The following is a 15578-nucleotide window of genomic DNA, read 5'->3' on the forward strand; positions in this document are numbered from 1 at the left end:
AAAAAAATTTTGTATAAAATGGTAAAAAAAGAAAAATAGCTTACAAATTGTAAAGTTTTGCCAACACTTCCAAATCCCAAAAGAATATTTGAATTTTTTTTGGTTAAATTTTTTTCTTTGCTGGGACCTAATAACCTACTTTGACATGAAAACTATTAATCGAAATATAATACAATTTAAGAAAAAATATTTTTTGACATCTTGTCGCTTTGATTCCATTATAAATTTGAATTTTTTATAGTAATCGGATTCATTTAATTTTATAATTTCCTCACATTTACAAGCAAATGTTTTTTTTTAATACAATTTATATAAATCTTTCGACCTATGTGCTGATGGTATTCGTGTATACTATGAAGAATGTGTAACAAGAAGACCTATGTAACTTTTAAGTAATCCCTGTTAAAAAGTAAAAAAAGAAAAAAAACATAAATGTTAACATCTCATACCTTATCGTTATGTATGTATGTATGCTATTTGTATATGATAACAATTTTTAAAAAAATATATATTTTGTCCAAGATTTATTGTAAACAAAAAATTAAATCCAAGACAAAAAAATCCTACAACAATTAAAACAAATACCAAATAAATGATAAATCACAAAAATATTATATGTTTGATTTATTTCCTTAACAAAACAAGAAACACAAAAAAAATAACTCAAGAAAAACGTAGACCCAGATCAAGTCTCCCACAATTTGCCCCAGTATAAAAAAAGGTCTTGGCTAATCTTAAATTCATACGATATGACCAGATGATATTTCAACTATCAGCATTGATGATGGCGGCCGTATGTATGGTGCTAGTTTTGTTAATGACGATGATGATGATGATGTGATTTGGTTATGACAACTGCAAAAAAAAAAAATGAACACTACAGACAAACAAACAAACACAACGATTTGGTAGTGATGTTAATTTGATTATGTTTTATTCCAAAAAAATATATATTTTTTCCAAATGTAATGTTTTGTCTTGCCTTGTTTTCTTCATAGTTTAATTGTATGTCTTTTATTTGGTTCCTTGTTTTATTTCCTTAGCATTTGCATTAATATTTTTTTGCCACAATTTTATTTTGTCTCACAATCATATTTGTTTCGTGATTTTTTTTAAATTTGCATTTCTGATGTCCCCTTTAGATGAAAAAACAAAAAAAAAACTATAAAACGAGAAAGACCAGATAATGTAAATTCATCCTTGAGCTTTTTTTTTTGTATTTGTTTCCATTTTGACATTTTGTTTTTATTGTTAATTTCATGTTAAGGCGGTCCTGTATTTTTGTTTATTTTTCGCCCCCCTGCATAGTTGATTTTATTTAAGATTTCTGTTTTTTCGCTATTTCTAAGTATCTTAGCATTTTTAGCATTAAGAATATCTTAAGAAAGATATTCATATTGCTTGTTTTTCCTTTTGCTATTTTGTCATTCATAGCTGAGCATATTAAGCATAATCATTATTATAACATTGCTACCATATCCCTTGTGAATGTCTTCTATGAATTTATAATCAGCCAAACAGATTGCCGATACTATAAAAGAGGGATAGGGAAATATATATATTTAAAAAAATATTTTAAATGCCCATATATTAGAATATTAGCTAAAAGACTTTGGGAAATATGTAAACATATGATTATGAGGAAAATTGTAAGACTATTTCCCCCTGTTCAAGATCACCATTTTTGATAGCTCAGGTTGATAGCACAGTTGGTACAATTCTATCAAAAATGGTGGATGGTAAATTGCTGTTTGCTAAATTGGTAGAATTCTTGATGCATTCGTAGATTTTTCAAAATTTTCCTCAACAAATAGGTAATTCAATTTTCTATATATTTAAATCAAATTTTGACAAAATGCCTATAGAAATAAAGTTTTGACAACATTTTCTATAGAAATAAAATGTTGACAAATTTTTCTATAGAAATAAAATTTTGATCAAATTTTCCATAGAAGTAAAATTATGACAAAAATTTCGCATAAAAATAAAATTTTGACAAAATTTCCTATAAAAATAAAAAATTTTCTATAGAAATTTGAAAAATTTTTAAAAAACTTCAAAATACCGCTTTGTTAATGTTGATAGATTTTTGGTAAAATTTTCTTAAAATTTTTGTACACTATTTATGGCAAGAGTGCCAACCGTGGTCAGGTTTGGTTAGGTATAATCGCAGCCCGATATTTCAGGCTTCATTCATTCGGTCCATTCGGTTCATTGTTATAATACAGTAGTGAACATCTTTGTTATCATTGAATACTGCCCGATTCTATGTTAAGCTCAGTGACAAGGAACCTCCATTTTATGAATATTCAGAAATGTCACCAGTATTACTGAGAACCACCGCTGTAAGCCTTGTTGGTGGTAGGTCGAAACTGGGTTTGACCCCAAGACCGAGTGTATGCATTCGAACCATTTTACCATTCGAACCAAAAATAATCTACAACAAGTAAGGAAAGTCTAAAGTCGGGCGGGGCCGACTATTTTATACCCTTCACCACTTTGTAAGTCCACATTTTCGATACCATATCAAATCCGTCCAATGTGTTGGATACTATATGAATCCATACACATATATTCTGTATATATGAGCAGATCTGCGATACTTATAGATTTTACATTTAAGTCGGCTAATGCACTGAGGTGGAACACAATATTAGTAAAAAAATAGGGGAAACATTCAAATATGAACCAATTTTGAGGCAACTTCGCAAAAGTGTATTTATGATTTATCGTTCGATAGATGTGTAATAGAGTAGTAGGAAAATTTGAGTCATTTTGATAAGTTTTCGACTTAGCAGTGGCGATTTGATAAGGAAAATGTCGGTATTTCGACCAGTTTTGCCTAAATAGGAAAAACATATATATGGAATCTATATCGAAATCTGAACCGATTGCAATCAAATTTAACATGCATAGTTACTATGTTGAATCTATTCCCTGTGCAAAATTTCACGTAAATCGGATAACAACTTTGACCTCTGTGGTCATATGACGGAAAATCGGGCGAAAGATATATATGGGAGCTATATCAAAATCTGAACCGATTTCAACCAAAATAAACACACATATGCAGAACCTTAATTCTACTGCCTGTGCAAAGTTTCAAGTTCACTTCTACTTCCTCTGCAAAATTTCACGTAAATCAGAGTAGCACTTTTGCCTCTGTGGGCATATTAGTCCAAATCGGGCGAATGATATATATGGGAGATATATCTAAATCTGAACCGACTTCAACTAAATTTTGCACAATTAGCGATACTATAAAACGTACTCCTTGTGCAAAATTTCAAGCAACTCAGGGCAAAACTCTGGCTTTTGAGGCCATATAAATCCAAATCGGACGAAAGATATATATGGGAGCTATATTTAAATCGGAACCGATTTTAACCAAATTAAGCACACTTAACGATACTATTAAACGTACTTGTTGTGCAAAATTTGAAGCAAATCAGTGCAAAACTCTGGCTTTTGGGGCCATATAAGTCCAAATCGGTCGAAAGATATATATGGGAGCTATATCTAAATCTGAACCGATTTCAACTAAATTTGGCACAATTAACGATACTATTAAACGTACTCCTTGTACAAAATTTTAATCAAATCAGGGCAAAACTCTGGCTTTTGAAGCCATATAAGTCAAAATCGGACGAAAGATATATAGGGCAGCTATATCTCAATCTGAACCGATTTAGCTGATATTTGGCAGTTTTGACGGGACAGATAAAACATTCAGATGTACAAAATTTGAAGAACGTCGGTTCATAAATACGTGAATTATGATCAAATCGGTGATAACTATATATGGCAGCTATATCTAAATCTGAACCGATTTTTGTCAAAATCAATAGCGATTGCCTTCTACCCGAAGAAAGACCTTATGTCAAATTTGAGGACGATCGGACTTAAACTGCTGCCTGTACTTTGTGCACAAAATTACATATACAGACAGACGGACGGACAGACAGACAGACAGACAGACGGACATCGCTAAATCGACTCAGAATTTAATTCTAAGCCGATCGGTATACTAAAAGATGGGTCTATGACAATTATTTCTTGGCGTTACATACAAATGCACAAACTTATTATACCCTGTACCACAGTAGTGGTGAAGGGTATAAAAATTTGGAGAAAATTCTATAAAAATACTACCAAACAAAAATAATCTTCTATAGAAAATTTTTTCAAAATTTTGTTTGCATAGAAAAATTTATTTGTATAGAAAATTTTTTTCAAAATTTTATATCTATAGAAAATTTTTTCAAAATTTTATTTTTATACAAAATTTACCAAAATTTTGTTTCTATAGAAAATTTTGCCAAAATTTTATTTTTATGGAAACTTTATTTTTTTATTTTTATTTCTTTAGAAAATTTTGCCAAAATTTTAGTTGTATAGAAATTTTGCCAAAATTTTGTTTCTATAGAAAACTTTTTTTCATTAGAAAATTTTCCCAACATTTTATGTCCATAAAAATTGTATATCCAAAATAATCTTCTATAGAAAATTTTTTCAAAATTTTGTTTGTAAAGAAAATTTTATTTGTATAGATTTTTTTTTTAATTTTATTTCTAATGAAAAATTTTTAAAAATTTTATTTCTATAGAAAATTTTTTCAAAATTTTATTTCTATAGAATTTTTTTCAAAATTTTATTTTGATACAAAATTTACCAAAATTTTGTTTCTATAGAAAATTTTGCCAAAATTTTATTTCTATGGAAAATTTCATTTTTTTTATTTTTATTTCTTTAGAAAATTTTGCCAAAATTTTGTTTCTATAGAAATTTTGCCAAAATTTTATTTCTATGGAAAATTTCATTTTTTTTATTTTTATTTCTTTAGAAAATTTTGCCAAAATTTTGTTTCTATAGAAATTTTGCCAAAATTTTGTTATTTTGGCGAATTTTATTTCTATAGAAAATTTTGCAAAATTTTATTTCTATGGAAAATTTTATTTTGTTATTTTTATTTCTTTAGAAAATTTTGCCAAAATTTTGTTTCTATAGAAATTTTGCCAAATTTTTGTTTCTATAAAAAATTTTGCCAAAATTTTATTTCTATAGAAAATTTTACCGAAATGTTATTTCTATAGGAAATTTTGCCAAAATTTTATTTCTGTACATAATTTGCCAAAATTTTATTTCTATAGAAAATTTTGCCAAAATTTTGAAAATTTTGCCAAAGCATTATTTCTTTAGAAAATTTTGCCAAAATTTTATTTCCATAGAAAATTTTGTAAAAAATCTATATCTATAGAAAATTTTGTCAAAACTTTATTTCTTTAGAAAATTTTGTCAAACTTTTATTTCTATAGAAAATTTTGCTAAAATTTGTTTTTATAGAATATTTTGGCAAATTTTATTTCTGTAGAATATTGTGCCAAAATTTTATTTCTATAGACAATTTTGCCAAAATTATTTTTTTATAGAAAATTTTACCAAAATTTAATTTTTTCATTTTTATTTCTATAGAAAATTTTGCCAAAATGGTATTTCTATAGAAAATTTTGCCAAAATGTTATTTCTATAGAAAATTTTGTCAAAATTCTATATCTATAGAAAATGTTGTCAGAATTCTATTTCTATAGAAAATATTGCAAAAATTTTATTTCTATAGAAAATTTTGCAAAAATTTTATTGCTATAGAAAATTTTGCCAAAATTTTCTTTCTATAGAAGATTTTATCAAAGTTCTATAGAAAATGTCGTCAAAATTTTATTTCTATAGAAAAATTTTTGAGAGGAATATTTCGCAAAATCTATTTTATTTTTATAGAAAATTTTGCCAAAATTTTATTTCTATACATAATTTGCCAAAATTTTATTTCTATAGAAAATTTAGCCAAAATTATATTTCTATAGAAAATTTTGCCAAAATTTTATTTCTATACATAATTTGCCAAAATTTTGCCATAGTTTTGAAAATTTTTGCTAAAACTTTATTTCTTTGTTGTTGTTTTTTATTGCAGCTTAAAACCATACATTGACTAAACTACCAGTGTAGCTTAACCAACAGAGGAAAAGAATTTTATTTGGGCAAAGCCCTATAGACTGCAAGATGGTTGGATCGACGCACGTTTCGGAATTAGAATAAGTAGAGGGTGCTGATGAGGAATGTGGTAATTCCGAAACGTGCGTCCATCCAACCATCTTGCAGTCTAAAGGGCTTTGCCCAAATAAATTTGACAAACATTCTTTTCCTCTGTTGGTTAAGCTACACTTGTAGTTTAGTCAATGTATGGTTTTAAGCTGCAATAAAAAACAACAACAATGCTTAAAGAACAAAACCAACAATAACAAAACAAAACGAATGGAAAACTTTATTTCTATAGAAAATTTTGCCAAAATTTTATATCCACAGACAATTTTGCCAAATTATTGTATCTATAAAAAATTTTGTCAAACCTTTATTTCTATAGAAAATTTATACAAAATTTGTTTTTAGAGAATATTTTAGCAAATTTTATTTCTATAGAATATTTTGCCAAAATTTTGTTTCTATAGAAAATTTTCGCAAATTTTTTTTTCTATACAAACTTTGCCAAAGTTTGTTTCTATAGAAAATTTTGCCACAATTTGTTTTTAAAGAATATTTTTCCTAAATTTTAGTTGTATTGAAAATTTTGCCAAAATTTTATTTCTATAGACAATTTTGCCAAAATTATTTTTTTATAGAAAATTTTACCAAAATTTTATTTTTTTATTTTTCTTTCTATAGAAAATTTTGCCAAAATGGTATTTGTATAGAAAATTTTGTCAAAATTATATTTCTATAGAAAAATTTGCCAAATCTTTATTTCTATAGAAAATTTTGCCAAAATTTTCTTTCTATAGAAGATTTTATCAAAGGTCTATAGAAAATTTCGTCAAAATTTTATTTCTATAGAAAAATTTTTGAGAGGAATATTTCGCAAAATCTATTTTATTTTTATAGAAAATTTTACCAAAATTTTATTTCTATACATAATTTGTCAAAATTTTGCCAAATTTTGAAAATTGTTCCAAAATGTATTTCTATAGAAAATTTTGCCAAAATTTTATATCCATAGAAATTTTTGCCTAAATTTTATATCCATAGAAAATTTTGCCAAAAATTTTCTAGCCATAGACAATTTTGCCAAATTATTGTTTCTATAGAAAATTTTGTCAAACTTTTATTTCTATAGAAAATTTTGAAAAAAATTGTTTTTAGAGAATATTTTAGCAAATTTTAGTTCTATAGAATATTTTGCCAAAATTTTATTTCTATAGACAATTTTGCCAAAATTATTTTTTATAGCAAATTTTACCATTTTTTTTTTTTATTTTTCTTTCTATAGAAAATTTTGCCAAAATGGTATTTCTATAGAAAATTTTGTCAAAATTCTATATCTATAGAAAATGTTGTCAAAATTCTATTTCTATGGAAAATTTTGCCAAAACTTTATTTCTTTAGAAAATATTGCCAAAATTTTATATCCATAAAAATTTTTCCAAATTTTTTTTCCTTAGAAAATTTTGCCAAAATTTTATTTCCATAGAACATTTTGTCAAAATTCTGTATCTATAGAAAATTTTGTAAAAATTTTATTTCTATAGAAAATTTTGCCAAAATTTTGTTTCTATAGAAAATTTTGCCAAAATTTTCTTTCTAAAGAAGATTTTATCAAAATTCTATAGAAAATTTCGTCAAAATTTTATTTCTATAGAAAAATTTTTGAGAGGAATATTTCGCAAAATCTATCAAAACATCAAGAATTCTTTCAATCTACCAAACAGTAAAAAATCTACCATTTTTGGTAGAATTCTACCAACTGTGGTAACCGTGATGCTAACCATTGCACCACAGTGGCTTCCTAATGGCTCAGGTGCCCTTCCAATTTTTTGGGATCCTAATTTGGGTCAGATTTAAATTGTTCAACCACATTTGGCCAAATCGAGCGATATTTACACAAATCGGCATAACTGGGGCAATGAGGACCACTTCAACAACAGTCTTGGAGACAATAGTGAACCTAAGACCTATAACTAGAGTTTCAGATCAAACGCGTAGCCGCCGACGGGACGGAAATACGATACATGACGAACCATCAGATTACAATAGGGGAGACGATGGGGGAATAACAGATGCCGCAACAATCTTTGTTCGTATACCTTTGGTGAAAACATGTGTTGTCGCCATATGTTTAGCTCACAAGCACATTTTCTGCCACAGCTCCGTGGATTCGATCAAATGTGGCTTTCAATTTTCGCCCAATTTTTGGATACGATCCAACAGTGACACCAGAAAAAACGATTTATTAACATTTAAATGGTAGAGGGCTCTAATGATAGCCACTTCCCTGCAAGCAATCGGATGTTTGTTTTATCGTCTTTCTCAAAACTGTCACTACTTCGAATCGCCAGGAAGTTTTCTGGTAGTAATATCTCACCCACAACAACAGTAAAAACAACTATCGCGTGGGGTGTTTCCGTTTCCAAACAAATTCGACTCTAACCACGATCAAAAATCTAAATATAAACTCCATACATCGACATAGCAATAGCACCTCTCTGAGAGTACATGTGTGTAAAAAGCCACTATCAACCAACGAGCGTGGGTGGCACAGAGGGAGAGTCTCTGATTTAAAAACGAAAGGTTCCGAGTTCAACGCTCGATGCGGCCGATCATCATTTTTATTTTTTCAAAAATAACTATCGCTTTTTTGACTTATTTTAGTCACTGGTTCGATTCTCTTAGAACACTATCGATAAGAAAATGATATCGCCTATGAAAGTTTTATCTTCCAGGGCGAAGCTACTTCGATACACTTTCGTTAGAAAATATTTGCAGGGTTGTTGGTTTCCAGCCAAGTATAAAGCAATCACACTATTACGCTTTTGTTAGTTTGTAAGCAACAAAATGAACTGTCTCTGCAATAAATCTGTCATCTGTCAGACGAGTGGTTTAGCTATGATAGCAGCCTGTAGTTGGTTGCTGAACTTATGAGCCAGCTTAAAGGTATCTCTATAATAATTTTGAGAGGAAATTCCGGAAAAACTAGCTTCTTATTTTATTTCAGATATTTAAATAATTTATTATTCAAATCAATATTTCCATGTTCCCCCCAAACCCTCTGCCAGCCTGCTCTCACACATCTTGTGATGAACTAATTATTACGATTGTGTTATCAATTAACATTTTGTTTGATTTTCTTTTACTTTTTTTCACATTCTCTCATAACAATGGTTTCGTGCAAACGATTGCTCGTTTCGTTACTTCTATCGCTATGCGTCCGTTTTATACGCCCATATTAATTTTCACCAAATCATCGCCATAAAACGCCCTCATCTCAAATTAAACTCACATCTATAACCATTATGAAAAAAACAAAACCCATATAAAAAATGTTAGGCTGTCAGCGATTCAGAAGAAGAATCTGATGGATCTCCTACTCCTCCCATTCAACAGTCAAAACCAGCAGCTCCCGTACCAGCCCAAGTGGCCGCCGTTAAGAAGACTACCCGTTCGGGAAGCAGTGATTCGACGGCTTCCACTGAAAGTTCTGCTAGTTCGGCAGCTGCCGGTCGAGCACCATCGACGGCCCGCTATTCAGTATCACGTGAAAGTCCAGCCAGATCTAGCAATAGGACATCAACAACAGCAGCAGGATCATCTACTGGAGCCTCGTCAACAACAACTGCGGCTACGACCACCGAAAAGAAACCCTTCGTAAGTCGTTTCTTGCCACAGCACAGCACTCCAGCAGCCGAAAAAAGTAAAGTCGAATCAGACTCGAGTAGTGAGGAGGAAACCTCCACCGAAGAGTCTGAAGATGAAGAAGTCGATGTCAAGAAGACCAATAGCAGCAATAAACCTTCATCGAGTGCTGCAACATCTGGCGTTTCGGCTGGCAGTTCTGCCACATCCTCGTATCGCGATCGTCTCGACTCGAGACGTAGTTCTCGTGATGATACCGGATCCAAGAACTCCTCATCCTATGCAACACCCTCAAGCAGTAGTACTGCAGCTAGCAGTGGCTATGGTGGCTCTACCTCAGCATCTGCCCGTCAACGAGCTACCGATGACTCAGACCGCTATGGCAGTGGCAGCGCCTCCGGAAGCAGGTATTTATAAGAAATTTCCAATTTAATTAGAATTCTCCTACGTTCTCTTTATCGACTCAACTATTATTAATGCCTTGTTTATGCATTTGAATTTTTGATTTCTTTTAAACGTAAATGTGTAAAATGTTTTTTCTAAATCTCTATTTTTTTTCTGACATACTTTTGAAAGTAACCGCTTTACCACTAAACCGAAAAAAAACACCACCAAAAATACACTGAACTCAAGTTACAATGGCATGATGAGAAATTTGAGTTTTTATTAAATGTAATTTTTTGGAAATTTTTTTTGTAGAATTTTTGGCTATTGAGAAATTAACAATTCAACTAAAATTTGCTAGACAAATTTCAAGTAATCGAAAGTTTAACATGCTATGTGTGTAAATAGCTTCAAGTGTTAAACATTTTTTTTGCATGCCCCATATTTTTCCACACATACATTTTACGTACAAAATTCTATTACTTCAATATGCCAACGGTGTCAAAAAATTTTGGGAATACGTTGTTGTTCTATAATATACCAAAACTCGAATTCACAGTATTCACCGCAACCATATATCATGAAAAAATATTTAACTTTTGTTGCAACCATTTTTAATTTTTTTTCTCCCCGTTTATTAGTCGGGATAAATGATTGTTTTCAACCATATATTTTTCCATGATTTGTGTGATATCTACAATAGTCATAGTTGTGTCAAACCAGGAGAAGTGTGTGTCAGGGATTTTGAAGTTATGTCGATATATCGAAAGGCTATGCCTATATATAAAATTGTGGCACAATTGAATGTGAAATTCCCGCGGTTGTTTTTGTCAAAATTCAAAAATTTCACAAATTTTGTATTTTTCTAAATTATTTAAAATTCTAAATATCAAAAACGCTATATTTGCACAAGTCGTATTTTTGCTGTTTTTTTTTATAAAATGAGGAAAAGTTTAAAATTTTTAAAATAGCCTTTACTCAGAAAAAATTTTTCAAAAATATACTTTGAATAAAACATTTATTATTAATGTTTAGACCAATGTTAGACCAATAGTAAACACCATATTTTGTGAGTATAGGCATAGAGGTGGTCATATTAAAATTGGTATATGGCAGAAACTATTTGAGAATACAATTTGTTTATATTATATATTTACTAACTTTGTCATTCTCTTTGTAACACATTTCGGCACAAGGGAACGGCTGCGATCTACCGCAATTCTCTTGAGTTAATGCCAACTGCTGGCAGTTGTTGTTGTTGAGTGCAATCACTCTTAAGTGCACACCAGGAATGGAAAATACAATTTTTAAGCAAGTACCAAAAAGTTATTTTTTGGAGCGAAAAAGTACTTTTCACTAAATTTCAACAAAAATTCCATTAGAAGATTATTGTCAAGAGCTCCTTTAGACTGAATTTTAAAGAAAATAAAAATTTTGTTTATCAACTCCTCAATTTAAAATATTTTTTTTTTATAAGTTTTATATCCGCAAACAAAGGCTTCTGTAGCATTGTAATCACGGTTGCCACAGTTGGTAGAATTCTTCCAAAAATGGTAGTTCTTTTTACAGTTTGGTAGATTGGTAGAATTTACGGTACTTCATAAATTTTCTATAGATAAATAAAAATAAGTTTTTGGCAAAATTTTCTATAGAAATAAATTTTCGACAAAATTTTCTATAGAAATAAAATTTTGATATTTTTTATAGAAAAAATTTGATAAGATTTTCTATAGAAATAAAATTTTGACAAAATTTTCTTTAGAAATAAAATTTTAACAAAATTTTCTGTAGAAATAAAATTTTTATAAAATTTTCTATAGAAATAAAATTTTGACAAAGTATTCTTTAGAAATAAATTTTTGACAAAATATTCTATAGAAATAAAATTTTGAGAAAATTTTCTTTAGAAAAAAAATACTGACAAAATTTTCTTTAGATATAAAATTTTGATAAAATTTTCTATAGAAATAAAATTTTGATAATATTTTCTTTAGAAATAAAATTTTGACTAAATTTTCTTTAAACATAAAATTTTGACAAAATTTTCTTCAGAAATAAAATTTTGACAAAATTTTGCTTTATAAATAAAATTTTGATAAATTTTTCTTTATAAATAAAATGTGGACAAATTTTTTTTAGAAATAAAATTTTGACATTTTTTATAGAAATAAAATGTTGACATTTTTTTTAGAAATAAAATTGAACAAAATTTTCTATAGAAATAAAATGTGGACATAATTTTCTATAGAAATAAAATGTTGTCAACATTTTCTATAGAAATAAAATTTGGACAAAATTTTCTATAGAAATAAAATTTTGGCACCATTTTCTATAGAAATAAAAATTGGACAAAATTTTCTATAGAAATAAAATTTTAAGAAAATTTTCTAGAGAAATAAAATTTTGACAAAATTTCCTATAGAAATAAAATTTTGACAAAATTTTCTATAGAAATAAAAATTTGACAAAATTTTCTATAGAAATGTAAGTTTGACAAAATTCTCTACAGAAATAGAATTTTGACAAAATTTTCTATAGAAATAAAATTTTGACAAATTTTCTATAGAAATAAAATTTTGACAAATTTTCTATAGAAATAAAATTTTGACAAAATTTTCTATAGAAATAAATTTTTTGACAAAATTTTCTATAGAAATAAAGTTTTGACAAATTTTCTATAGAAATAAAAATTTGACAAAATTTTCTATAGAAATGTAAGTTTGACAAAATTCTCTATAGAAATAGAATCTTGACAAAATTTTCTATAGAAATAAAATTTTGACAAAATTTTCTATAGAAATAAAATTTTGACAAATTTTCTATGGAAATAAAATTTTGACCAAATTTTCTATAGAAATGTAAGTTAAACAAAATTTTCTATTGAAATAAAATGTTGACAAAATTTTATATTGAAATAAAATGTTGACAAAATTTTCTATAGAAATAAAATGTTGATAAAATTCTATATATAAATAAAATGTTGATAAAATAAAATTTTGACAAAAGTTTCTATAGAAATAAAATTTTGACAAAAGTTTCTATAGAAATAAAATTTTGACAAAATTTCCTATAGAAATAAAATTTTGACAAAATTTCCTATAGAAATAAAATTTTAACAAAATTTCCTATAGAAATAAAATTTTGACAAAATTTTCTATAGAAATAAAATTTTGACAAAATTTCCTATAGAAATAAAATTTTGACAAAATTTCCTATAGAAATAAAATTTTGACAAAATTTTCTATAGAAATAAAATTTTGACAAAATTTTCTATAGAAATAAAATTTTGACAAAATTTTCTATAGAAATAAAATTTTGACAAAATTTTCTATAGAAATAAAATTTTGACAAAATTTTCTATAGAAATAAAATTTTGACAAAATTTCCTATAGAAATAAAATTTTAACAAAATTTTCTGTAGAAATAAAATTTTTATAAAATTTTCTATAGAAATAAAATTCTGACAAAGTATTCTTTAGAAATAAAATTTTGACAAAATATTCTTTAGAAATAAAATTTTGAGAAAATTTTCTTTAGAAATAAAATATTGACAAAATTTTCTTTAGATATAAAATTTTGATAAAATTTCCTATGGAAATAAAATTTTGATAATATTTTCTTTAGAAATAAAATTTTGACTAAATTTTCTTCAGAAATAAAATTTTGCTTTATAAATAAAATTTTGATAAATTTTTCTTTATAAATAAAATGTGGACAAATTTTTTTTAGAAATAAAATTTTGACATTTTTTATAGAAATAAAATTTTGACATTTTTTTAGAAATAAAATTGAACAAAATTTTCTATAGAAATAAAATGTGGACATAATTTTCTATAGAAATAAAATGTTGTCAACATTTTCTATAGAAATAAAATTTGGACAAAATTTTCTATAGAAATAAAATTTTGGCACCATTTTCTGTAGAAATAAAAATTGGACAAAATTTTCTATAGAAATAAAATGTGGACAAAATTTTCTATAGAAATAAAATTTCGACAAAATTTTCTATAGATATAAAATTTCGACAAAATTTTCTATAGAAATAAAATTTTGACAAAATTTTATATAGAACTAAAATTTTGACAAATTTTCCAAAAGAAACAAATTTTGGCAATTTTTTCTATTGAAATAAAATTTTGACAAGACTTTCTGAAGAAATCATTTTTTTCAAAATAATATTCTTTGGTAGTTTTTGGTAAGAGTTTCCCCAAATGTTGGTATATTATTTTTATCTCAAGTTTCAACCGAGACTGTAGTGTTCCGCATTATTTTAGTATGCGATCGATAACTTCTTATCTAGAAAGTGTACGTGTGGAAGCGGAATAGAATTCTATGTATTTTCAGACCAAAACATTCTCGAAACTCAAGAAAATCGTGTTTGTGATTCTGGCTTTTACAAAATCGAGATTTTCTTGCCGAATGAACTTATCTGTTTTGCCAAATTTGTAAAAGACCATTAGCAAATAAGTTTGTTAAAGACTTTCTCAAAATATTTAAATATTTGGTCGAAACTATTGTACCATAAATTTGATATCGGCTCAAAACTGTATACACAAAAGGTACTAAATCGTCCGCGGGGGTACCACGGTAGTGACCAGGATGAAAAAGTATTGAAAAAAGTACTATAGTACTGCATTTTCCATCCCTGGTGCACACTCGTTTTTTGTTTACCGAGCGTTGTTACGATGTCGATTGCAACACCCAGAAGGAGACGAGATAGACACATGGTGTCTTTGCCAAAAATGCTCAGGGTGGGCTTCTGAGTCGACATAGCCATGTCCGTCTGTCCATGAACACATTTTTGTAATCAAAGTCTAGGTCGCAGTTTTAGTCCAATCGACTTCAAATTTGGCACAAGTATGTGTTTTGGCCCAGAATAGAACCCTATAGATTTTGGCAGAATTCAGTTCAGATTTAGATTTAGCTCACATATAAAGGGTGATTTGTTAAGAGCTTGATAACTTTTTTTAAAAAAAAAACGCATAAAATTTGCAAAATCTCATCGGTTCTTTATTTGAAACGATAGATTGGTCCATGACATTTACTTTTTGAAGATAATTTCATTTAAATGTTGACCGCGGCTGCGTCTTAGGTGGTCCATTCGGAAAGTCCAATTTTGGGCAACTTTTTCGAGCATTTCGGCCGGAATAGCCCGAATTTCTTCGGAAATGTTGTCTTCCAAAGCTGGAATAGTTTCTGGCTTATTTCTGTAGACTTTAGACTTGACGTAGCCCCACAAAAAATAGTCTAAAGGCGTCAAATCGCATGATCTTGGTGGCCAACTTACCGGTCCATTTCTTGAGATGAATTGTTCTCCGAAGTTTTCCCTCAAAATGGCCATAGAATCGCGAGCTGTGTGGCATGTAGCGCCATCTTGTTGAAACCACATGTCAACCAAGTTCAGTTCTTCCATTTTTGGCAACAAAAAGTTTGTTAGCATCGAACGATAGCGATCGCCATTCACCGTAACGTTGCGTCCAACAGCATCTTTGAAAAAATACGGTCCAATGATTCCA

General features: G+C 28.1%; 1 protein-coding gene across 10 annotated transcripts in view; it reads left to right on the top strand.

The window, feature by feature from the left end:
- tn (tripartite motif containing protein thin) overlaps positions 1-15578 on the top strand; it is a 267388-nt gene that overhangs the window by 178273 nt on the left and 73537 nt on the right. For 7 of the 10 annotated variants that reach the window (XM_075311498.1, XM_075311489.1, XM_075311496.1 and 4 more), the window contains one exon: positions 9373-10085. In XM_075311498.1, coding sequence (XP_075167613.1) covers positions 9373-10085 — 713 coding nt within the window. The remainder of the gene's footprint in view (positions 1-9372; positions 10086-15578) is intronic. The other 3 variants (XM_075311493.1, XM_075311495.1, XM_075311497.1) reach the window with 1 other exon arrangement.

Source organism: Haematobia irritans, chromosome 5 (genome assembly GCF_050003625.1).
Source record: "Haematobia irritans isolate KBUSLIRL chromosome 5, ASM5000362v1, whole genome shotgun sequence".
In the NCBI taxonomy this organism is placed as follows: Eukaryota; Metazoa; Arthropoda; class Insecta; order Diptera; family Muscidae; genus Haematobia; species Haematobia irritans.